General features: G+C 40.4%; 1 protein-coding gene across 2 annotated transcripts; it reads left to right on the top strand.

The window, feature by feature from the left end:
* Positions 1-642: 642 nt before the first annotated feature.
* EEF1AKMT1 (EEF1A lysine methyltransferase 1) lies at positions 643-26,797 on the top strand. Of its 2 annotated transcripts, none has more exons than XM_082701690.1 (5): positions 643-755; positions 12,328-12,490; positions 15,918-15,997; positions 23,920-24,200; positions 26,298-26,797. In XM_082701690.1, the coding sequence occupies exons 2-5, from the start codon at positions 12,347-12,349 to the stop codon at positions 26,432-26,434; spliced, it is 642 nt and encodes a 213-aa protein (XP_082557816.1). In that variant the 5' UTR covers positions 643-755; positions 12,328-12,346; the 3' UTR covers positions 26,435-26,797. The 2 variants fall into 2 exon arrangements, with proteins under 2 accessions (XP_082557816.1, XP_082557815.1); XM_082701689.1 differs by having other exon boundaries at positions 15,915-15,997.

Below are 26,797 nucleotides of genomic sequence, written 5' to 3'. Positions count from 1 at the left end.
TTTCGGTGACCGTGAAGCTGGAAGGGAACCTCTCTTACACTATGTGTTATGTGGTAGGTACTGTATGCTAGATGTCTTACACATTGAAGGCACTCAACTCTGAAGGCTCTGAAGGACTGGCAGGTCAGCTGACCAAAAAGTATCTGTTATTTTCATGGATAATGTTGTTGCCTCATAATTACATTGTTTGCCCAATTAGTAGCGGGTCTTATTTCAGCATGTCATCGTTCACCAATCAGATCTTGCGCTCATTTATATCTCTTGCATTCTATAGCTAACCCCCAAATGAAAAATGCCTCTAAATCTGTCAATATTACAAAGCCTCAATTTAATGTCTTAGTGCCTCTATTTTAATTTTTTTTTTAATTTCTGTATTAAGACTGGGTAAACTAGACAGGTTTGAATTTAATGTTTGTAAAACGGACATCTAGCTTCAAGTGCAAAATAAGCTACCTGCAATACGTTTAATTTGAAGGGAATCTAAAACCTTAAATCTTGTCTATTGCCACCATTCTTAGGTGTAATTTATAAGATAGAGAAACGAGAGGAAACAGTTCCATCAAGAGTCAGTACTTGTCTCGGAAAGCGGGACTTGGAAGGCCTGGAACGAACTGCGTTCACCCGCTTCCCGGAAGCGCCCTCGGGCGGGAGGCTGTGCGCATGCGCGAATGCAGCACGGCCGGGCCCCGCCCGTCGCCCTATCACGGAGTGACTGCGCACGTGTGGCTTGTGAGTGGAAGATCCCGGTTGCCAAGGTGGGGTGGTTTCTGCGCTGTTCGGCGGCTGCGGAATCGATTGTGGTTCTTTTTCTCTTGTGGCTCTTTCCCCAGTGCAGTGGAGGAGGAGGGGTTTCAATTAGTGGTGTCTGGGGATGGCTGCCGCGCTGAGAGGGGAACCTGGTTGCTGTTGTATGAGACCCGGCCTCGTGGGCCCCGGCCCGGGAAGGTCCGCGCGGCTGGGCTTAGGCAGGCCAGGTGCGGGGAAGAGCCAACCCCCAGGCCAGGGCGGCACGAGAACTCCCCTCCGGTCAGAAACGGAACTGGGGCCTGCTGCTATTCACTCCTTTGTCCCGGGCGTTCAAGCCTCCGCACCTGTCTCCTGGGGCCTTAGGAGGCAGGTCCTCTGCTGGGCGCAGGGTGTTGAGCGGCGTGGACCAGGCCGCAGCTCCCCAGGACAGGCGGGAACACGGGAAACTTACCGGTACTTGAGGGCAGTAGCGTCTCCTACAGGGATCCCAGTAAGGGACCTAGCTGGGATGGGGGACACTTTCCAAGGGAAAGGGAGGATGTGTAAGGTCAGAAGGTTATCTTGACAGGGGTTGTGATCTCGTGGAGGTACACAAAGCAGTTCACCGTGTTGTACGTTTATGATCTGTATTAAACTGTAGGTAAATTTTACCTTTTTAAAAGTTAATTTCTTAAAATAACAGGATAAATAGAATTTTAGAAAATGAGAGGGAAGAAAGCATCTTAGGCAGGGTATCTACGTATACAAAGATGAAAATGAAAGATTTTGGCCCTTTTCTGACAGTAAATGGGATTAAGGATAGAGTCGAAGGGCAATATGCAAAACTATTTAGGAAACATCTAGGCCATTCTTACCCATTTTCAGAGGGAGCCTTACAGACTACCTCAGATTTCCCTTCCCCCCCTCCACACCCCCTACCCATTTACTCAGGCTCTGAGGTGAGCCCTAAACCTGGGGGTTTCTCCTAGTGCTCTTTCCACTGAATCACACTGCCTTCACTAAAATAGCTTGCGGACGGCAATATGAAACTGTATGAATTTATACAGTGGGGGAGGGAGTGGCTTGCTTTAGTAAATTTAATATATGGAGATTGAATTTTATATATTTGAAGTGTAATTGGATTTACACATTACTTTTTAGGATTACATTAGTTACTTTGAGTTAAATACTATTTAAAGAAATAGAAAGAAACCACAGTCCATTAGGAGCCTGCTAATCCCTACTGATGCTGTAAGTTAATGTTTCCAGCCCTTTGTTCATGCTGTTCCTTCTGCAGTCCTCCCTCTTCATCTTTTCTTCTCCCTCAAGGCCAAGTTAAAGTGCCACCTGCTGTTTCACTTCTGTTCGCCCACTCATGCTCTTCATTCCCGTCCCACTGCACTAACGGTGGTGAATGGCGCTTTTCTAATAGAGGACTCACCATATTATCACAATGATTGGTCTTTTCCTCAACCATGGCACTGTAGACATTTGAGGTCAGGTAGTTCCTTGTTGTGGAGGGTTGTCTTGTAAATACATGGTATTTGCCAGCATTCCTGGTCTCTACCCACTAGATACCAGTGTCACCCCCCCCCCCCCCACACACACACACACTCTTCTGACAACCAGAAATATCTCCAGACAGTGCCAAATACTCCCCTTCTGGGGCAGGCAGCAGGGGTACAAAATCCATGAGAACCACTGATCTTCTGTATGAGCTATATGAGACTCAGCATCAGTTTAATAATATGACATAGCACTTCCCAACTTTTCTGGACTTGAAAATCTCTTTCACATCAATTTCATAAACCCACTTAAAAACCATTGTTTTTAAACAATGCTAAAGATACAATAAAGAAGTGACTTAAGTAAAAAAGTGAGAATATTGAAACTAAAGTTCATTTTATTTAGTCTGTAGCAATGTTTATTACATAAGCAGATTTAAATTTCTCCCACTTAACAAGTGATGCAATCTTGAACTCACTTTTTTAAGGTAGAAAACAGTCTATGATTGCTAACATTGCAGCCCCTTCCGCTCTCCACATGTTCCTCTATTGATCTTACTATCATCCAACACATTTTATTCCTATTGCTTATAGTCTGTGCCTCACTGGAATATAAGCTCCCAGAGGACTGGGACTTTGATTTCCATCACTAAGAATAGTGATTAGTACAACGCAGTACCTCAATAACTGATTACCAAATGAATGGATTTGGTCAGCTTTAATGTAAAATTTTATTTTGGAACACAATCCATACTAAGCTATAGATTGGAGTATAAATTGCCTATAAATTGGAGTATAATTTGCAGTGAAAGTAGACAGTTTTCTTAAACTGCTTTTTAGAATTTTTTTTAAACATAAACTGGTTTCTTATGGTTTTCAGGTTTTATTTCAAGCTGCAGTTTGAAAGCCCTTCTTCACAAATGGAGCTGTGGAAAATGCTTAGTAATAGTAAATAAAAATTCAAAATTTCTTGTCTGTATCAGGGATAGATGTACGTACATGTGCCTATACAATGTACATGGGTGTGCATGCATACATATATGTATATACATATTCATATGTATATACACTAACACACACATACTTTTTTTTGTCCTTTACCTCTTCTAGACAGTAGCATAGTGTAGCTTTGATCAGGAACTGGTTGTACACTTCAACTCTGCCAGGAGATGCTGGATTGTGTGAAAAGATTCTTAATCCTGAAACACCAAACCAAAATGAGACCTTTTAGTAGGTTGCAGATCAGTTTGCTGTATTTTCTTAGTCTCTCTTGGTTCGGCATGCACAACACACTAATCTTTGGAATTTCCCCCTGGAAATTCTCCAGCCTGATAGCTCCTGGTATGCTTTCCTAAAAAGTTATTCTTTGTGCTTTTTGCAGTAAACTAAAGTTGCTCATTTAAAGTCTTCATACCATTGCTCAGTGGGACTGCTGCAGACCCCTCTATGTTGATTTAAGTTACTTTTATTCTAAATTATAACCTCAAAGGCAAATAATTCATCCTGCTGTCTGCTGTTTGCATCATTTCACCACAGATTCTTCCACATCTACAGAACTTAATACATTTCTCAATTAAATATAAACAAAACTATAAAACAACAAAATTCAAATTAGTTCATTGCAAACATTATTTAATTGCTGAATTAGTAGGCAGTTCTTTTGAGATTATTCCTAATCTACTTGAAACTGTATAATGCATCAGTTCTTTTACCAAACACTTGATGCAAAGTCTATGTCCTCTACCTTCAGTGCTCGTTTTCCTTTCTTTGCCTACGGGCGAACTTATTCTTTAGATCGTAGTGTAAATATCCCTTCTTCACAGAAGCCTTTAATAACCAGAGTCATGACAACAATATCATTTAATTACCTTACTTAACCATCCATTGATATCCATGCTAATAACATTTCCCTCAATATTTTTATTGTGATAATATACATGTAACATAAAATTTACCATTTTTAAGTGTACAGCTCAGTAGTGTTAATATATTCAGTACTGTTGTGCAACAACTGCCACCATCCATTTCCAGAACTCTTCATCTTCCTATAAAACTGAAACGTGTATACACATTAAACAACTTCCCATTTCTCCCATCCCCCAGCAACCACCATTCCACTTGCTGCCTTTATGAATTTGACAGTGGAATCATAGAGTATTTGTCTTTTTGTGACAGACTTTTTTCACTTGTAAAATGTCCTTAAGGTTCATCCATATTGTAGCATGTGTCGAATTTATTTCCTTTTTAAGGCTGAATAATATTCCTTTGTATATGTATCCATTCATCTGTTGATAGACACTTGGGTATTGATCTCTTAGATCATGTAGAAAACAAAAAGTAGAGTTATAAATTGACATTACAATAAAAGTAATAAAGTTACTTTCATAATTGCCCATATATTTACCTTTATGAGATCTTTATCTCTTCTACATACGGCTTTGAGTCACTGTCTAGAGTACTTTCTTTCTTTTTTTTTTTTTTAAGATTTTTCTATTTCTTTATTTAACAGAGAGATCACAAGTACGCAGAGAGGCAGACAGAGAGGGGGAAGCAGGCTCCCTGCTGAGCAGAGAGCCTGATGCGGGGCTCAATCCCAGGACCCTGAGATCATGACCTGAGCCGAAGGGTTAAGCAGAGGCTTAACCCACTGAGCCACCCAGGCGCCCTGTCTAGTGTACTTTCATTTTAACTAGAGGACTCGCTGTACCAATTTTTGCAGGGGTAGTCTAGTGGTAACGAACTCCCTCAGCTATTGTTTATCTGTGAATGTCAGTTTCTTGCTCACTTTTTTTTTTTTAAGATTTTATTTATTTATTTGATAGAAATCACAAGTAGGCAGAGAGTCAGGCAGAGAGGAGGAAGGAGGCTCCCCACTGAGCAGATTGCCCCGTGCAGGGCTCAATCCCAGGACCTTGAGACCATGACCTGAGCCGAAGGCAGAGACTTTAACCCACTGAGCCACGCAGGTGCCCCTCTCCCTCACTTTTGAAGGACATTTTCATCAGATAAGCGTTGTTGGCTGATTTTTTTTTCCTATTCAGCACTTTTTAAGTATATCAGTCCACTCCTTTCTAGCCTCCAACATTTCTGATGAGAAATCTACTAATGATCCCTTTTGGTGATCCCTTTTATGTGACAAGTACCCTGTCTTGATGCTTTCAAGATTCTATTTTTGGCTTTCCATAGTTATTTTTATTATGTGTGGGTGTTTTGAGTTTATTCTACTAAAGAGGTCATTAAGCTTCTTGGATGTTTATAGTTCTGTCTTTCACCTAATTTGGGAAGTTTTCAGCCATTATTTCTTCAAATAATTGCTTTGTCCCTTTTTCCTCTCTTTCTGAGACTCCCACAGTGTGTATTTTGGTCTACTTGGTATATGCCCTTAAGTTCTTTATTCTTTTTTTTTTCTTTCTTTCTTTTCCTCAAACTTAGTAGTTCTAATTATCTTATCATCAGGTTTGCTGATTCTGTCTAATTTGCCTTCGAATTCCTCTAGTGAATTTTTCATTTCAGTAATTGTAATTCTTAGCTCTGGACCCTTTAAATTTCTTTTTATGTTTCCTGTCTCTATTGATATTCCCATTTTGTTCATACATCATTTTCTTAGCTTTTCCCACATCTTCCTTTAGTTTCTTTAACATGTTTTAAAGTCTTTCTCTAGTAGGTCCACCATCTGATCTTTCTCAGCGATGGTTTCTCTTGATTTACTTTTTCCCTTTGAATGGGCTATACTTTCCAATTTCTTTGTATGCCTTGTGATTTTTTGTTGTTGTTGTTGAAAACTGGTGGTAACTCTGGAAATTAGATTCTTCCCCTTCTCAAGGATTTGCTGATTTTATTATTGTTCTGTTTATTGTTTTGGAGTTTTGATGTTGTAGGGCTGTCTGTGCTGAGTATCAGCCTGAGGTGTAAACTTAAGGTCTTCTCAGGTTTTTTTCTGTCTACCTCTTCCTGGGAAGATTTTAAGTGACTTTCTAAATTCCCCTGTATATGTAGTTCCTTTTTATAATGATCTTGTCCTTAAATGTTTGGCTTCCCAAAGGAGAACAAGAGAAAAATAAAGTGAAGAAAGAACTGCTGGCCCTTTAAATCCTCTCAAAGTTTCTTGAACTGGAGGTGGAACTAAGGACCACAGTAGGAGCCTTACCCTAACGGCTGCTTGACTGTGTCTGTGCCTCCATATGCAGAGCAGCTGTTTACTGATGAGTATACAGATCCCCAATATTTGAAGGACAGAGCCCTTATTCTCTACCTTGTTTCCCACAATTGCATACAAACTACTCCTGGGACTTTGTGTGCTCTTAAGCTTTGTATTTGTTCATTTGGCATCAGCTAGTTACAGGGCCAAACTAGTGGCCAGAGTTGTTTCCATCTTCCCTGCAAACCAGTTTTCATGGGCACATCAAGGTCATATCACAAACCTCCCAACCACAAACTGTAAAATGTGTGTTTTTACTTTGTGCCCAACAGGGTACATCCCCACCTAATTTCTTCCCACCCACCTTAGCAGTAAAGACGAGTTCCAGGTCTCTCTCTGCTTCTTTGTCCCCACATGTGACAAGTTTTGTATGGCCCTTTATGGTGCACTATGCCTCTCATTTCTAGGGAAACTGAATAGTAAACACTTCTTGTAAGGGCATTGATCTCTCTGTGCCCTCACTCAATCTCCTTGATATATTAGGACCAAACACAAAACAGAATCCTGTACACAGCTTCCTGACACAGGAATAAGGAGTGGGGGATGGGTGACCACCGCAGAGCTAAGTGCCCAAACTGACTGAAATTAATTGTACTTGAGCCTTCCTTTGGAAGTTGAAAGCCTTTAAATAAACTCTACAGTTCTAAAATAGTTACATCAGACAGATTGTACCAATACAGCTGGTCTAGTCTTCCCAGAATCCTCTAATAACCTTTATACACACCCTTTTTCACCATTGATTCCCATGGATACCACTGGGACATTGTCAACTCTCAGAACAGTTTCATCTCTTTCTGAACACTTTATGTAGAGGATACAAAATGGTGGATCTGCTGCATGGATGATTCACTGTGTTGCCTACAGTTGTTACAGTGATAACTATATTTTATCAAATCTGAGATACCATGGATTATAAGAATACCATCACTTTAAGAAAACATGCCCACAGTTAAATTTATACACCATCATTTTTAAAGTCATGTCCTGATTTTAAGTTGTTAGAATGAGAAAAAAAATAGGTGAGGGATACTTGGACCTCAGTGTATTAGTTTTGCCACTTCCTCTGAATTTAAACATTTCAAAATATGAAGTTTAGAAATGAGAATTGGGTCAGAAAGTAGGAATATCCTTAAATGCAGAATATCTGATTCTTTCCAAATAGAGCTGATGCCAACTTAAATTATTAACCAGCTTAGAGTACCAATATCCCTACATTCTCATCAGCATTTCCATTCTTCCGATTTACTTCTTTTATCTGCCCAAGCTTATTTTGGCCATTTGTTTCTAATACTGAGGATATAGAAACTAATCAAAATATTGGTAAGTGGTTTAGTGCTATGATTTGTTTGATGTTCATATAAACAAAGCTTTAATCCAAAAAAAAAAGTGTAATTGTACACAGATGTTTATAGTATTTTATTCACAATAGCCAAAAACCGGAAGCCATCTTAATTTCCTTCAATGAATGAATGTTTAAATAAATTTTAGGACCAGTATATCAATTTCTATTTTAAACTCATAAGTGCATGCAGGTGCATGCACACACACACACACACACACACCCTGCTGCTTGGATATTTTGAATGTATTGATAAATCTGGGGAGAATTTACACCTTAATAATACTAATTCTTCTAGTTCATGAGCGTGGTATGTCTCTCCTTTTACTTAGGTCTTCTCTAATTTCTTTCAACAGTGCTATGGAATTTTCAGTATCGAGGACTTAACAGTCTTTATGTTAAATATACTCTTAAGTATTTTTTATGCTATTTTATAGGAAATTGCTTTTAAGCTTAATTTCTATTTACTTGCTGTTAGAATACAGAAGTGCAATTTACTTCTCTGTATTGATCGTATACTCTTAGACTTCGATAAACTCATTTATTAATTCTAGTAGTTTTTGTTGTTGAAGTTGGTTATGCTTCCTTAAAATTTTCTGAAAATAAACTTTGTCTTAGAATAGTTTTAAGTTTACAGAAAAATTGGGAAGATATCAATGAGTTCCTATGTATCTATACCCAGTTTCCCCTATTATTAACATCTTCTACTAATGGGGTACGTTTGTCACACCTAATGAACAATATTGCTACATTATTATTAACCAAAGCCCATACTTTATTCTGATGTCCTTAGGTAATACATAGGCACTTCTTGGCAGTGACTGTTGTGTTTTTCTTGTTTTTGATGACTCTTAATCGGGGTTTGTCTGATTTTCGTTCATGCTTACACTGGGATTATGTGTTTTGTGGGGGGAAGACCATGAAGTACTGTTTTCATCACTGTATATCAAGGCTACAGGCTGCTGATAATCAATTATCACCATTGATGTTGACCTTGATCACCTGGATGAGAGTAATGTTTCCTTAGGATTTTCTCTGTACATAATCATGTCTACAGATAGGGGCATTTCTTCCTTTCCAGTCTTGATGCTTGCTTGTTTTTGTTTTGTTTGTTTGCCTTCTGGAATTAATGAAAAGCCAGGATAATTTTAAATGAAAGTGGTGACAGTGCATATCCTTTCTCTTGTTCCTGAGCTTAGAGAGAAAGCATTTATTGTTTCACCACGAAGAAAAGTATGAAGCTTATGTGTTTTGTAGGGACCGCTTATCAGATTGAAGTTCCCTTTTATACCTAGTTTGTTCAGTTTTTAACATGAATGGGTGTTGAATTTTGTCAAAAGCTTTTGTAGTATCTATGCAAATGATCATATGGCTTTTCGCTTTTAAACTGTTAAACTAGGGGACGCCTGGGTGGCTCAGTGGGTTAAAGCCTCTGCCTTTGGCTCAGGTCATGATCTCAGGGTCCTGGGATCGAGCCCCACATCCGGCTCTCTGCTCAGCAGGAACCTGCTTCCTCCTCTATCTCTGCCTGCTTCTCTGTCTACTTGTGATCTCCCTCTGTCAAATAAATAAATCAAATCTTTTTAAAAATAAAATAAAAATTAATAAACTGTTAAATTAGGAGTCAGCACACTTTTTGTAAAAGACCAGGTAATAAATATTAAAATATTTACTAAAATAATAACTTCTTTTTTTTTTAAGATTTTATTTATTTATTTGACAGAAATCACAAGTAGACGGAGAGGCAGGCAGAGAGAGAGAGAGGGAAGCAGGCTCCCCGTTGAGCAGAGAGCCCGATGCGGAACTCGATCCCAGGACCCTGAGATCATGACCCGAGCCGAAGGCAGTGGCTTAACCCACTGAGCCACCTAGGCGCCCTAAAATAATAACTTCTTATAATAACTTATGATAATAACTTATCATAAAAACAACTGTAAGACATATATCATAAAAACAACTGTAAGACATATATAAACCAAATGATGTGGCTGTGTTCCCAGTAATCTGATTTGCAAAAAAAAGCCACAGGCCTGATTTGGACTACAGTCCAGAGTTTCCTGTAGCTAAGATTGTTTGCTTGATCAAACTTGAGTCAGCCTCCTGAACCTTCTAGGCCCATCTGTGCACTTCTTTGTAAAATCTCATTTTAGCAAGAAGTTTGCTAAATCACTTTCACCAGAAACCACCATCCCTCTCTGTCTCTGATATCTGATCACCTTCAATCAGGAATTGAACCTGGTTGTATACTGACATGTTTTTATGTTAGATTTAATCTGGCTTCATTAAACAAGTTGGGAAGTACTCCTTCTCCTCTGTTTTCTGGATGATAAAATTATCAACATTTCTTTTTAAACGTTTGCTAGAACTCATCAGTAAATTTTCTCAGCCTCGAGTCTTCTCTTTGGGAAGGTTTGGTAATAAAATTAGTCTATCTTTGATAAATATAGGTTGATATGCTTCTTGAAATAGTTTAATTTTACTTGTTTTTGAACTTTCTATAAATATGTTATAGTGTTTATACCTTTGCTTTGCTCCTTCTCTTCCTAGAGGGGTAACTGCTTGCTCATAGAGGGCTTATTTATGTTCCTAGATTAAATTGTGTGACCAGATGTTTTATTAACAAGACTTTACAGGTGAGTCTTTGATGAAGAAAGGAAAGAAGAAATCAATAAGCTATTTATACTTCATGAAAACACATTGGTTTGTCAGTAGTTGATACATACAAGGTTTTTGGTTTGGGTTTTTTGTTTATTTGTTTTGTTTTGTTTTTTTGTTTTTTTGGTTGTATTTTTGGATCCTAGGTAGAATGGCTAGCTCTTTGATTTTGAAAAGTAGAACAAAAGCAGCATCTAGCAGGCATTTCTCCTTTAAAAAAAAATATATATATATATATATATTTATATATATATTTATATATATAAATATATATATATTTAAAGAGGGAGCATGAGTGGAGAGGCAGAGGGAGAGAGAATCTCAAGCAGACTCCATACTGAGCCCATCAGGGGGCTGGATTCCAGAACCCCGAGATCATGACCTGAGCGGAAACCAGGAGTCAGAGGTTTAACTGACTGCACCACTTAGGCATCTTGGCATTTTTCATTTTAAGTGGCTGCTCAGCATCTCTTGAACCCTTTTCCTAAGCCTGGTGAATTTGCCAGGTTCGAATGCTATTTTACCAGCTGCCCTTGGTGGCATAGGCACCAAGGGGGCCAAGATTGTCAATCAGGTACACCTCCACAGGCCTTGGAGGAGGAAGGGAGCCATGTGACGAAGCTATTGAATAATCTTTGCTGATTTTCAACACATCACTTGCTGTACACTTTGGGCATATTTTAAAAAGCAAATAAGATGCTGTTTTTATGCTCTTAGAAAAAAAAAAGTTATCTAACTTTTGGCTTAAAAATATGTTTGGTACTGTGTAGTAAAGAATTTGACCTCAAAGAGAGGTTTGAGCTTTGCCAAGGCTCTTGGGAGGTAACCTGTAAAAACGTAGACTGTCCCAGGTTGTGGGAAAGTCTTTGTTATTTATCAGGGCCATGAGGTCTTATCAACCCTACCTCCTGGTTGGGACATCTGGAAACTGACTTCATCCAGGTGGGCTATCATTCAGTCACTCATACCAACACAGTGAAACCTTAATAATAGCTGGACACTGAAACTCTGCAGAGCTTCCCTGGTTGGCAGGACTCCATGCATATGATCCCGTATCTGCATGGAGGGTGATGCATCCTGAGGGCGATGGGAGCTTCCTGTTTGGAGCTCTTCTTGACGCTGCCCTGTGCATCTCTTCCTTTGGCTGGCTCTGATTTGTATCAACTGTGAGTACAGTTGTTCTCAGTGAGTTCTGTGAATCCGTCTAACAAATTACTGGACGTGAGGGTGGTTTTGGGAACCCCCCTGAACTTGAAGTGGTCAGGAGTCTTGGGAAGACTTTGCTGTCTGGACCAGAGCTGTGCCTTAATCTCCCAGTCTGGCTAACTCCATTGGTACCACAAGAAGTGATTGGCCTGGCCATCAGTTCCTGCAAGACCCCTTCTTTTTCTCCCTCCCTGTGTTTTACTTCTTCCCCTTCTCCTTGTCATTCCTTTAAATTTCCATACCTCTTTCTATTCCCCTCCTTTATATGTCCTTCACTTACCCTATCGATAACACCCATGAGCCTTAGATCACCTGAACAGTGACATTCAAACTCAGAATGATTTCTGATTCGGGGATCTACTGTGAAATGTCCACATATGGCTATTGGGGTGCCAGAAGAAAGCAAAATGTCTTTCGATATTTATGGTAAAAAATTTCATTCTGCTAGGGGTCTTAAAAATGCAAGAATCTCATTTGTAAAAACTGAATATGGATAAAGGAAAAGCCTGCATTTGTTGAGCTGTCTTTCAATAGGCGACTTCTGTAGATGTTTGATCTCAGAAATTTTAAATATGAGTTTCTCTTATAAAACCCACTTCCAGTTTGGACCTTTGCTGTGAGATAAAAAATTTCTAAATTGTTATTTGATGGGAGAGAGGAAAAATACCCCCACAATACCTTTGCTTATTTATTTGCAGATTATAGACGATTTGTGAAATGAGTGACTCTGATGATGAAGATATCCCCCAGCTGTCTTCCCATGCCTTAGCAGCCCTCCAGGAATTTTATGCCGAGCAGAAACAACAAAGTGACCCAGGCAGAGATGATAAATATAATATTGGAATAATAGAAGAGAACTGGGTAAGTAAATGCATTCCACATCCCTCCGAAAGTATGGGTGCGATGCCGATTCCGTACTTGTCCACACCTGTCGGTCCTGCCCTGTGTTTGTATCCTACTTCATATCAGTGTCTGTCTCACCTGCCCCTCAGAAGCTGATAGCCTGTCCTGGGAGCTGAGACAGAGTTCAGTCCATGATCATCTAAGACAGCATAAATGCAGATTTTCCTGGGTCTGACCATCAGGCTAGTTGGTGGTCAGACGGGGACAGAATGTTCATTTGTGACCAGCACAAACTTGTGCTTCCTTCTTGTACATGGACGGTTTCTGTTGGTTTTTGTGGAACCCAGCATCCTAATAAAAGGGGTAAAATATATCATTGCAGTAAATAGGGTAACTAAACATAAGCATGCAATGAAAAAAGATGAGAGGGAGTTCTATAGAAGATATTAATAATTTCTGGTGCATAGAATGTATTTTAATTATATATTTGTGGTCTAAATAAAAATAGGAATTAAAAGAAAAAAAAAAGTGAGTTGAGGGAAACCAAGCTAGGATGGAGCCTGGCAATTTAAATTTTTGAGGGAGATAGTTGAGAAAGAGATGAAGCTTGTATTTTCTCTCTGTGCACACCCCTCAGTAATGGATTTGTGTCTCTCTCTCTCTGTCACTTTGGAACTAGAAGGAAGGTTTTGTATGCCTTTTTTTTAATAACCTTTTTATAGCCTATACATTTTGTGTCAAGTTTGGATCTCTTAAGTTGTATAAAATTCTCCTATTTTACCATCTGTTTGAAACTGACTGATAAAAATATTTCTACACTAAATTTTCTACCAACACAAAAGCCTTTTTCTCACAATTTCCCTTCTTTACGTGTCTTTGTCTTCTGGTTTGCTGCTTCTGTAAATGTCAGAGACTTGAAGTACCTCATTCTTTTCTTTTCTCCCTGCTTAATGTTTGAAACACTGTGTGTTTTTTTCTGATTTTAAAAGTAATCCATGGTTGTTTTAGAAAATATATAAAAATATGAACACAAAAGTAAGTTATTCCTAATCCCACTATTTAGAATTAAGTATTTTTATAATTTTGACACTTTCTTTGGTTTGGTTTATCAAGTTGAGAAAATTTCTTAGGGACCAAAAAAAAAAAAAAAAAAAAAAAAAGAGAGAGAGAGAATGATGCAAGTATTGGAAAGAAAACATTATAAAACTAGAGAATAAATTCAAGAGGCTCAATATTTAACTAATTGGAGTTAGAAATACTGAACTGAAAACAAAGGGGAGAGGAAATCTTCATAGATTAATATTAGAAAATTTTCCAGAACTTCAGATCCTTACTAAGACACATGGTTACATGACTGAAAATTCTGTATGCAGGTGACAAGATCTTAGAACCTTCCAGAGGAAAAGCAGACCACCTACAAAGACTCAGGATGAGTCACATTGCACTTTTTGATAGCTTTGTTAGAAAACTAGAAAAAAGTGGAGCAATGTCTTCAGTATTTGAGGTAAAATTTTGTTCAGCCTAGAATTCTGTACTCAGCTGAGCTATCAAACATGAAGATAAACTAAAAAACATTTTAGAAATGGCAAGTCTCATGGCATTGACCACCCATGCACTGCTTCTCCAAGGCTGCCAGAGGATGTGGAAGAATTAGAGGTGAGTTCAAAAAAACAAGCAAATGACACATGTATTGAGTCTAGGAAAAAGAAAAGGTAACATACTAGAAGGAAATGGTAGCAAAATATGTTACTTGCCCCCAAGGTAAACACTGACTGTGATTTTAACCAAAACAGGTTATAATTAATATGGGGAGGTGAAGGGTAGGAGAGGGTGTGCATGACAGAGTGAAATTCTCATCTGCCATAATGTAAAGTGAATTAATCAAAAGATAGCATTTAGACACACCTGGCTGGCTCAGTCAGAAAAGCATGGGACTCCTGATCTTGGGGTTGTGAGTTTGAGTCCCACACTGAGTGCAGAGATTACTTAAAAATAAATAAATACACTTTAAAAAAATAAAAAAGGAGCATTTAAAGCATAATATTTGGAAATGTGGGAACAAATGACAGAAGAGCCAACACTTCAGAAGATGCTTTTGAGGAGTGGGGGCAGGGACTCTTGTTTTTCTTTGTAAGTTTAGTAGTGCTTTTGACTTTTTTTTTTTTATTGTGATTTTTTTTTTAATTTTTTATTTTTTATAAACATATATTTTTATCCCCAGGGGTACAGGTCTTGCTTTTGACTTTTAAAGCTATCTTCATGCAGCACACTGAATAAGAGAAAGACTTTTATTTTTTAGAAGGGTATGAGGAGAGCCAAAATACACAGCTGTGCTCTGACAATGCTGGAGTAAGAGAGAAGGGCAGCTCGGTAGCCAACTGCCAGAAATAGTCACCCACCTCCCAGTGCAAGTCAAGCAGACCCCCTTGCATATCCTGTGTAGTAGGGGCTTTCCTCCAGCTTCTTAAGCACCCACTGAGCCACCCAGGCACCACACTTTTTCTTTTTAAAAAGTAATTATTCTTTGAAATTATTTTACAGAAGGCTCTAATTAAGCCCCTGAGCATCAGGGGCTGCTGACATCACAAAAGGAGACAACCAATCAGTGTTTCTGCTGATGGAAGAACACACTTCCACCTTTGTGTGATTCTTGCCTAAAAACTAAATTTGAGTCTGATTAAGCTTCTAGGTTCAATTACCAATTAGCAGCATATGTTAACCAACACCACAGGGATGAGGACAGCAAAACCCAGTCTGTGATCCTTTTTCTCCCACGCCTGGCCTCAGCCTTTACCTTATGAATGTTTCTTAAGTTACTTGTTTTTTCCTCAAGGTGTAAGATGTTTGTCATCTTGCTCTTTGTCTTTCTTTCTTTCTTTTTTTATAACAGCTGTCATCTATTCAGCATTCTTTGGTGCAGTCTTACAGGCTCAGTGGGTGCTGCTTAAGCAAAGAAAGGTGGAGCTTGGCATTTTCCTGCAGCTAAGAATGGTTAGACACAGACATAGTTCATTTATATCCAAATGAATAAGTACATTCTGTCTTTGGAAACATTTATCCACCTTGGTATTTTCTAGGTCAACAGTCACAAAATGTGCAGAATAAAACAGATGTCAGAGAAAAGTAACATAAAAAGTGTGTGGGGAGGTGCCTGGGTTGCTCAGTGGGTTGAGCCTCTGCCTTCTGCTCAGGTCATGATCCCAGGGTCCTGGGATCGAGCCCCACATCGGACTCTGCTCAGCTGGGGGCCTGCTTCCCTCTCTTTCTCTCTGCCTGCCTCTCTGCCTACTTGTGATCTCTGTCTGTCAAATAAATAAATAAAATCTTAAAAAGAAAAAGAAAAAAACCTGAAGAAAATGTGCACACTGATATGGTAGATATAAATTAAAGGACAGCATTTATGGTGGTTCTGAAATGACTTTGACTCATTGCTCTGTTCCAGCAGCTGAGCCAGTTTTGGTACAGTCAGGACACTGCTTTGCGACTTGCAACAGAAGCCGTTGCAGCTGCTGGAGAACGTGGCAGGTAAGATCCAGAGTTGGTCTCTCTTTTGCCTTCTGATCTAAAGTAATGTTTGAAATGGCCTTCCTTGTTGAGCAGTGGTTTGGAAGAAGTCTGAACCCTAATCTGCAAAAGCGGTAAACCGTGGTTTGCAGAACATGACGAATTAAGAACTGCTCCAAGACTGAGTTTAGGGACACAGAAATCCACTCATAAGATATCCTACCTCTGATATTTATTTCAGTGTTCTGTAACCTGTTTCTTACATTTATACCCCTAAAGTTTGCTTTAAAAGAAAAAAAAAATCTTTATGTTTGACTTTTGAAGTTTTAAGAATACAGGTTTTCAGGGTGCCTGGCTGGTTCATTCGGTGGAGCACACAACTTTTTTTTTTACCATTTGTATTTTTTTTTAAGGATTTTGTTTATTTATTTGACAGAGAGAGATCACCAGGAGGCAGAGAGGCAGGCAGAGGTTGAGTTGTGGGGGAATGCAGAGAGCCTGAAATAGGGCTCGATCCCAGGACCCTGGGATCATGACCAGAGCCAAAGGCAGAGGCTTTAACCCATTGAGCCACCCAGGCACCGTGGTTTTTTTTTTGTTTTTTTTTTGTTTTTTTTTTTTGTTTTTTGCTTAGAATTGATACATTTATTTTTTATTTATTTTTAAATTTTTTTAATTAACATATAATGTATTATTAGCCCCAGTGGTACAGGTGTGTGAATCATCAGGCTTACACATTTCATAGCACTCACCATAGCACATACCCTCCCCAATGTCCATAACCCCACCACCGTCTCCCTACCCCCTCCACCCCCCAGCAACCCTCAGTTTGTTTCATGAGATTAAGAGTCTCTTATAGTTTGTCACCCTCCCAATCCCATTTTGTTTCATTTTTTCCCTCCCTATCCACCATGACCCCCCTTCCTGCCTCTGAAATTCCTCATATCAGAGAGATCATATGATAATTGTCTTTCTCTCATTGACTTATTTCGCTCAGCATAATACCCTCTAGTTGCCTCTACATCGTTGCAAGTGGCAGGATTTAATTTTTTGATGGCTGCATAGTATTCCACTGTATATCTATACCACATCTTCTTTATCCATTCATCTGTTGATGAACATCTAGGTTCTTTCCATAATTTGACTAAATTGTATACATTGCTGCTGTATACATTCAGGTGCAGGTGCCCTTTTGGATCACTACATTTGTATCTTTAGGATAAATAGCCAGTAGTGTGATTCTGGGTCATTGGGAAGCTCTCGTTTCAACTTTTTGAGGAACCTCCATGCTATTTTCCAAAGTGGCCGCACCAGCTTGCATTCCCACCAAAAGTGTAGTAAGGTTCCCCTTTCACTGTATCCTCATCAACATCTGTCATTTCCTGAATTGTCGGGAGCCAGTACAGGAGGCCTACTATAAGAGCTGTAAGGGACTGAATATGATTGGCTGTTCATTTAGGTCCACTCACGCGGGAGGTGCATGAGCACTGCGGTGATTGGCTAGGCGGGCTAAGCTGCCGGTGTATATATGCTTGGATGTACTTGTAGAGGGGCGGGCGGGTCGGGAGCCAGGCCGCGCTGGCCGGAGGGGGCCGCAGCCCGGACCATGGCGGCGGGAGCCGAGTGGCGTAGCGCGGCCCTGGAGGCGGCGGCGACGCCTGAGCGGGGCGGCGGGAGCTGCGTGCAGTGCTGCGCCAGAGGGGGAAGAAGATAAAAAGAAGCCATTAAAGAAGTTTGCCTCCACGCGTGTCTCTGAGTCGTTCTTGCGGGCCGAGAGCGACACTGACTTGTTGATTTTAGCCATTCTGACTGGTGTGAGGTGGTATCTCATTGTGGTTTTGATTTGTATTTCCCTGATGCCGAGTGATATGGAGCACTTTTTCATGTGTCTGTTGGCCATCTGGATGTCTTCTTTGTGGAAATGTCTGTTCATGTCCTCTGCCCATTTCTTGATTGGATTATTTGTTCTTTGGGTGTTGAGTTTGCTAAGTTCTTTATGGATTTTGGACACTAGCCCTTTATCTGATATGTCATTTGTGAGTATCTTCTCCCATTCTGTCAGTTGTCTTTTGGTTTTGTTAACTGTTTCCTTTGCTGTGCAAAAGCTTTTGATCTTGATGAAATCCCAATAGGTCATTTTTTCCCTTGCTTCCCTTGCCTTTTGCGTTGTTCCTAGGAAGATGTTGCTGCGGCTGAGGTGGAAGAGGTTGCTGCCTGTGTTCTCCTCAAGGATTTTGATGGATCCCTGTCTCACACTGAGGTCTTTCATCCATTTTGAGTCTATTTTTGTGTGTGGTATAAGGAAATAGTCCAGTTTCATTCTTTTGCATGTGGCTGTCCAATTTTCCCAGCACCATTTATTGAAGAGGCTGTCTTTTTTCCATTGGACATTCCTTCCTGCTTTGTTGAAGATCAGTTGACCATAGAGTTGAGGGTCTATTTCTGGGCTCTCTATTCTGTTCCATTGATCTGTGTGTCTCTTTTGGTGCCAGTACCGTGCTGTCTTGATGACCAGAGCTTTGTAATAGAGTTTGAACTCTGGAATTGTGATGCTGCCAAATTTGGTTTTCTTTTTCAACATTCCTCTGGCTATTCGGGGTCTTTTCTGGTTCCATATAAATTTTAGGATTATTTGTTCTATGTCTTTGAAAAAAATTGATGGTATTTTGATAGGGATTGCATTAAATGTGTAGATTGCTTTAGATAGCATAGACGTTTTCACAATATTTGTTCGTCCAATCCATGAGCTTGGAACGTTTTTCCATTTCTTTGTGTCTCACTCACTTCCATGAATACTTTGTTTCCTGAGTACAGATTCTTTGCCTCTTTGGTTAGGTTTATTCCTAGGTATCTTGTGGTTTTGGGTGCCATTGTAAATGGGATCCACTCCTTAATTTCTCTCTCTTCCGTCTTCTTGTTGGTGTATAGAAATGCAACTGATTTCTGTGCATTGATTTTTATATCCTGACACTTTACTGGATTCCTGTATGAGTTCTAGCAGTTTTGGAGTGGAGTCTTTTGGGTTTTTCACAAAAGTATCATCTGCAAAGAGTGAGAGTTTGACTTCTTATTTGCCATTTCGGATACCTTTTATTTCTTTTTGTTGTCTGATTGCTGAGGCTAGGACTTCTAGAAACATGTAGAATAGCTGTGGTATAGTGGACATCCCTGCCAGAGCACACAACTCTTGATCTCAGGGTTGTAAGTTCAAGCCCCGTGCTGGGTATAGAGATTACTTTTAAAAAAATTAATAAGAAAAAGAATACGTGTTTTCTGTTTTGTTATTTCAGTTTTGTTTTTTTTTTTTTAAGATTTTATTTATTTATTTATTTGACAGAGAGAAATCACAAGTAGATGGAGAGGCAGGCAGAGAGAGACAGAGGGAAGCAGGCTCCCCGCGGAGCAGAGAGCCCGATGCGGGACTCGATCCCAGCACCCTGAGATCATGACCTGAGCCGAAGGCAGCGGCGCAACCCACTAAGCCACCCAGGCGCCCCTCAGTTTTTATTTTCATCAGAATTTTGTATGTATATAATTTAAAGCCAAATGGTGCTGCAAGGCTTGCTCAAAAAAAAAAAAAAAAAAATCAATTGCTTATTGCCCGCTGTGTGCTTCCTTCCCTCTGCTCCCTTTCCGTGGATGCATTAGATATTTACAGCCATATTTCTCAATACCTGTTTATATTGGCACTTCTTGATCTGTCACTTGTAGACATTATTTCTTGACTTCTTACTATGGAGTGTGACGATTTAGCTCTCTCTCAAACTCCACACATATGCATGCTTTCTGTCTATATTCCTGATTTATGTCTTAATTTTGGTGAGAACAGGGTTTATATTATGCCACCACAAATGTCCCTTAAAGCTGAGCCTTATACTCTTCCTTTTCTAGTATGATTTTTCATTTTCCTGAAGACAGTAGTTCTTACATTTTATGTGTATCTGTATTCATATCATGAATTAATGCTCAGGCTCTCTTCCAGTTATGTGAACCTCCTATCCATTAATGCAGACATGTTTCAACTCCATGAAAAAAGTCACTTCTGAGGCTTTACAAACTGCTCTTACCTAGACTAGTTGATTTCTAGCTTTGCTGTCGGTCTTACCTTGGTATCTTCCTTCACCAGAGCCCTTTTACTTCTCTTTTCCTCTGGATTCCTGTTTCCTGTACTCCAGTTCTTAGTGTACAGCCTTATCTAGGTTGGTACATCCTTCGATAGCTTCCACCAAAAAGGTACACTGGAGGAAAATGTTTAAACCTTTCATATATGTAAGCACTTTTATTCTGTCCTTCCTCTTGACTGTGTTGGTGTTGCTGGGTATCTCTTCTAGGTTTTGAGGGCATTGGCTCACTGCGTCTGGGTTTCTGTAGGCGCTGTGAGAAACCCAGTGCCATTCTGATTTCTTGTAGGAAACCTGTGTTTTCCTGTCTCTGTCCACAGCAAGCTTCAGGTTTTCTCTTATTCCCATCCTTGGTGCCTTGCTGTGGCGCTTTCACCTTCTGTACTTTTTATTTTCTTCTTTCCTTTTTTCTATTTTCTTAACTCAGGCCCTTCAGTTTGGGGAAAGGTTTCTACCACAGTTTTGGAGGCGTGGGTTGGGGAAGAGAATCCTGGGAACGAGTTTCTTCTTTATTAAATAGACTTTCAGTGAATCTTCCTGTTTTTAGCCCCGCCTTCTCCCCCAGGTCTTCCCTGAGCCTTTGGGGGTGCCCTGATGTAAACCAGGATGCTTCTCAGCTTACCTGGCTGCCAGTTTAGGACTTGGCTTGTTGGGTCTGCTGAGCCAGATTCCACCTATCCATTTGCTTTTATGCTTCTTAAGGGGTTTTTGGTTGGTTGGTTGGTTGGTTGGTTTTTATAGTTTTAGGTCTTCTCTAGAGTTCTCTTTGCTCTTGGCAGTTCATGCTTAAGCAACAGGATGAACTTAAACTTATGTTTTATTTTGTAGGCTTTAATGAAGGGCAAATGTAAATGAGTGTGTTATATCTGCCATCTTTAACTGGAAGTCCTAAGTTTTTCATTTTGCTGCTCTTTTTCTTTTAAGTTATATGTAGATGCTTATCAGCTTTTTCTTAATGACAGTGTTTTTACACATGCTTTCTTTTTCTCCATTAATGTATGGGCATTGGAGGAAGTTTTTTATTTTCTCTGAAAGGCATCTTCAGTATTTTTAGGAAGTGTCTCATAATATTCCAAATTAATAATAATGGTAACATTTATTGAGCTCTACTGTGTGCCCTGTCCACTGTATACATGCTTTACAGGGGGTCATCCCTTTTGATGATCCATTATACTCTGCATTGTAAAGAGAGACTCTCGGGCTCCCCAGATGGTGTCTCCTGCAGAAGAACACCCACCAGCAAGTGGCAGAGCTGGGTCTGCTGCAGGATAAATGACATTGTCTCCCCCAAGTTTATCACCATTCTACTCTCAGTCCCTCTTGCGCCTCAGACCACTTTCCTTTAGCCCTAAGTACAGCTCTGAAATTTCATGGTGGAGATCTGCTGCTGACAAACTCTCAGATTTCGATTGTCTGAAATTCTCTGTCTCTCACCCTCTTTCTCAGAAGATACTTGCATTGTGTGTTTAAGCCAGGGCCACTGCTTGGTATCTTTGAGCACAATGAGGACATCATTCCATCCTCTGCCTCTCTCTGGCCCCCAGAGCTCTGGCAGCAGCCTGAGCTGGGGGTTCTGATGGCCCTTGTCTGTTTGGGCTGGGACATGCGTGTTTCTCACAGAAGTATATGTGACATCAGCAGGGTGTATCACACACTTCAAGTGCACTGGGGCTGAGAAGCCCTTTTTAGGGAACCAATTGGTACATGGAACACGGGTCTCTGTTCAGAAATGCATTTCATGAGGCACCTGAGTGGCTTAGTCAGTTAAGTATCTCCCTTCAGCTCAGGTCATGATCCTGGAGCCCCACATTGGGATCCCAGCTCAGCGGGGAATCTGCTTCTCCCTCTGCCCCTCACCCACTTGTGCTCTTTCTCTCTCTCTGTCTCTCTCACAAATAAAAAAATAGAATGTTTTTTAAAAATGCATTTCACAGTTTTAAAGCTGTGTCTACTTTTTAAAAGGAGTACTTTTTTGAATGATAATATGAATGATGAAAATCTAAAAGTTACAAAGAGGATCGAGGAAAAAGTCAGCCTCCAGGGTTCTGGTTCTCCTCCATGTGGGGAGGTGGGGAGACCACCTCCAGTGGTCTCTGGCTCTATGCATCTCCCAGAGACCACCAGAGCAACTGTAAGCATATGTTCTTATACCCATGGAAGCTACAGCAACTTCTTGCTAGACATCTATCCAAAGGCAAGGGAAACAAAAGCAAACATGAACTACTGAGATTTCATCAAGATAAAAGGCTTTTGCACAGCAAAGGAAATAGTCAACAAAACTAAAAGGCAATCTATGGAATGGGAGAAGATATTTGCAAATGACATAACAGATAAAGGGCTAGTATCCAAAATCTATAAGGAACTTATCAAACTCAGCACCCAAAAAACAAAAATCCAGTCAAGAAATGGGCAGAAGACACAAACAGACATTTCTCCAAGACATCCAGATGGCCAACAGACACATAAAAAAATACTCAACATCACTCGGCATCAGAGAAACAGATACTGTGAAGGTTGTGGAGAAAGGGGAACCCTCTCATACTGTTGGTGAGAATGCAAACTGGTGCAGTCACACTGGAAAACAGTATGAGGGTTCCTCAAAAAGTTGAAAATAGAGCTACCCTATGCCCCAGCAATTGCACTGGTAGGTATTTACCCAAAGGATACAAACAGTGATCCAAAGGGGCACCTGCACTCCAGTGTTTATAGAGCAATGTCCATAATAGCCAAACTATGGAAAGAAGCCAGATGCCCAACAGATGACATTCAAAAGAATGAAATCTTGCCATTTGCAATGATGTGGATGGAATTAGAGAGTAGAATACTAAGCAAAATAAGTCAGAGCAATACAAATACCATGTGATTTCACTCATATGTGGAATTTAAAAAACAACAGCTGAACATAGGGGAAGCATGGGAAAAATCAAATAAGATGAAAATTGAGAGGGAGACAAACCATGAGACACTGGACTCTAGGAAACTGAGCGTAGCTGGAGGGAAAGTGGGTGGAGGGATGGGGTAACTGGGTGATGGGCATTAAGGAGGCATGTGATGTGATGAGCACTTGGTGTTCAATGAAACTGATGAATCACTAAATTCCACCTCTGAAACTAATAATAATAAAAGCGTGGTTTACACTTATTCCTTCAGTATCTTGCAGGGTAATGATATGTACCATTCCATTTTATTAGATGTACCGCAGTCAACTCAGTAATTCAATATTTAGGTTACTTTTAATTTTTTGAGTAGTTGGTTTTAAAGTTAAATGTTGGAGTACTACCCATTTGTAAACTAGGGACTGCTTATAATGAAACAAATTCTTTGATTTCCTTATATAAAAAAGAAACAGAAATTCAAAGTAGCTTTTTGGCACTGATGTTGCATTTTACGATATCTTATTGAGGCAACCGTTTGGGGTTTTTCTCTCTAGATTATGAATATTATAAATTAGCTTCAAAATATTTTAGACTTAAGGTATTGGAAATAAATATTAAAACAAGGACCAACGTGAAAATAACAAGCAAATTTAAGCCTTGGGCTATCTAACTTTCTTCCTAATGTGTTCCTAATGTTTTACATTTTTTACTATAAAAAAGCAGTTATTCTTTCACATACCTTAAAATTATGAGTTGCAGAATTTTTAAATACCAGATTCCTTAAAAGTGAGGTAGTATAGTTTTCTCTTGAAATTTACTGCCTTTACATTAACTTGGACTCCGATTAAAATCTGAATGCAAGGACCTGTATTCTCTTAGAGAAGTAGTTGTTACTTAACACCATAAGCTATGGATCTTTCAGGAGTTTTTTCCTTTTCTTTTCTAGAATAGCCTGTGTGAGCGCCCCCAGTGTTTACCAGAAACTGAGATCCCTACACAGAGAAGACATTTCTGTATACATCTTTGAATATGACAAAAGATTTGCCATATATGGAGAGGAGTATATCTTCTATGATTACAATAATCCATTGGATTTACCTGAAAAAATTGCCACACACAGTTTTGACATCGTAATAGCGGATCCCCCCTACCTTTCCAAGGAGTGTCTCAGAAAAACGTCAGAAACCATCAAGTATCTGACTCAGGGCAAGATTCTGCTGTGCACAGGTAGGTACGTCTCTGGAACAACGACCAGATATTCCAGCCTTAGGTTTCAGGAGCTGGAAGAGATCTCAGAACTCAAAGCCTGAATCCATCTCCTGTGTAACCCTACACAAGTTGCATAGCCTCTCTGTGCCCGGATTTCCTTATCTGTAAACTGGGACTGGTAATATGTCCTGCCTTTCAGCATTGCTGGAATTAAGTGATATGATAAATGTGAGATGGGGTCTGGCACTTGGTGAGTAGACTATGTTTTTTTACTCCTTCTCATCAGGAATAGTAGCAGTATTTGATCCAGCCTCTCCACTTGCTGAAAGAGAAACATGGAATCGATAACATTAAAATGAATTGCATAGGGTTACAGAACTAGGCATTGGATTAGATTTATTTAATCAGCAGAAGATTTTCTTACTGGTGAGAGTCATGCATGTACTTTCTAAGGTGGATATACAGAGGGTTGGTGGAGAACTAGCATGTTAACTCCTGGTCAGTTACCTTGGGGGGCTGTTGTCCAGACCCCGGGGTGCCCTTGGGCTGCTGATGCCCCTCAGGCTGGGCAGGAAGCTGGAGCTGCTGGGAGTCTGTTTCCCATTGTGTTGGAGAATTGTCAAGAAGTGACTTTTTCTCCCAGCTCATGTTTACTTAAGGCTTATTACTTCAGTAGTTGTTTGCTAGCCATCTGTGTTGGCTGACAGGCTGGCGCTCTGAGCTCATGGACCGTACCTTTTAGTTTTAGGGGATAGGTCAAAAACTAGCAAAACAGACAGAAGAAATGAATGACCAATTCTGGTAAGTGTAGTGAAAAAATGAAAGAATCAGAGAAGGGTGGGGCAGGCACTGAGACTGACCAGTGCCCTTAAGATGGGGCTGGGAGAGGGGCGCCTGGGTGGCTCAGTGGGTTAAGCCGCTGCCTTTGGCTCAGGTCATGATCTCAGGGCTCTCTGCTCAGCAGGGAGCCTGCTTCCTCCTCTCTCTCTCTGCCTGCCTCTCTGCCTACTTGTAATCTCTCTGTCAAATAAATAAATAAAATCTTTAAAAAAAAAAAAAAAAGATGGGGCTGGGAGAGAGCTCCTGGAGGAGCAACATTCCAGTGGAGACCTCAAGGGGCACCCCCCCCTGGGGTGGGAGTGGGGAGGAAAGAGATTATAATTCCAGGAACCAGTGTCAGAGCCCCCTGGAGTTTTCCTCCTCCCCCTGGTTCTTGGAAGGATGTAGGGAGCACAACCCAGCACTGTGCAAGTGCAGGGAGCATCGCTGGAGTGGGGGGAGGGGCAAGAGGAGCCCTACAAGTGATGGACCCTGTTGGGGCTATCCTTTAAAGGCAGCAGCCCCCAATGGACAGGACCCAGTTGGCCTAAAGGAATGTGCTTTCACTTTGTGCTGAAAGGGATTGAAGGACAGAAGTAGAAGCAGGCCCCCCCATTGAGGGTATGTCCAGCAGAGAAAAGACGTGGTGGGGACAAGGTATGACAGTAGAAAGGAGGGCAGGGAATGGAGTAAAGATACACTTTGAGATCAAAGTGGAAGAACTCACTATGCTCAAGATGTGGTGGGAAGGGAAGAATCTAGGATGAGTCCTGGGTCTCGGGCCTGGGCTGGCTGGAGAAGTACTTCCTGCAATGGGGTGTTCCAGGAGAGGTGCTCCGAGGTCCCCGGGGCATGTCCACAGTGGTGGCCACATGCCAGGCAGCAGGTGAGATACCGGAGCACTCAGCCAGAAGTTGGTGTGAATGTATTCCCCTGAGTTTGCAAGGTCGGGTATTACTGAGAAGGGGGGTTCTTGACTCAAAGTTGGAAAACACTAGTTCTTAGTAATTATTTTCACTTATGTTACTTTGTGGAATATAACTTCATTTCTAAATTTTTCTAAGTATCTCAGTTTTGCAGAAATATGAAAACCATTTATTAAATGAAAAAGGGAAAAAGTAGGTAATTTGCAAATGTGTTGAAGTAAAAAGGGATATATCCAGAATTGACCTTCCCCTGTATTTGCTGAGCGACATTGTCAACTTCACGTATTCTAGTCAAGAATCCCTTCACTGCTGGCGATGGCATTGTAGTTGGCATTTCAGACTCTGGGCTCACTGGGTTTTTTCCCTTCAGGTGCGGTCATGGAAGAAGAGGCAGCAAAACTTCTTGGCGTGAAGATGTGCAAGTTTATTCCAAAACACACCCGGACCTTGGGAAATGAGTTTCGCTGTTATGTGAATTACGATTCTGGGCTAGACCGTGAAATCTAAATGCAGGTAGTAATATAATATGGTAAAGGATCCTGTACGACAATGCTCTCTTATTATTTCCTTGATAAACTGAAGTTACAACCTCCGCCCCTCTCCTGCGAAGTGGGGCTATCCCTGGCCTAATTTTCAAAATAAAGAATATAGGGTGCCTGGGTGGCTCAGTGGGTTAAGCCGCTGCCTTCGGCTCAGGTCATGATCCTGGGATCAAGTCCTGCCTTGGGCTCTCTGCTCAGCAGGGAGCCTGCTTCCCTTTCTCTCTCTCTCTGCCTGCCTCTCTGCCTACTTGTGATCTCTTTCTGTCAAATAAATAAATAAAAATCTTTTAAATAAATAAATAAATAAAATAAAGAATATAACTTCTCA

This window comes from Mustela nivalis (genome assembly GCF_964662115.1).
Source record: "Mustela nivalis genome assembly, chromosome: 15".
NCBI classification, from domain to species: domain Eukaryota; kingdom Metazoa; phylum Chordata; class Mammalia; order Carnivora; family Mustelidae; genus Mustela; species Mustela nivalis.
The sequence above is the reverse complement of the archived record's forward strand: the minus strand, read 5'-3'. Positions and strand labels throughout refer to the sequence as shown.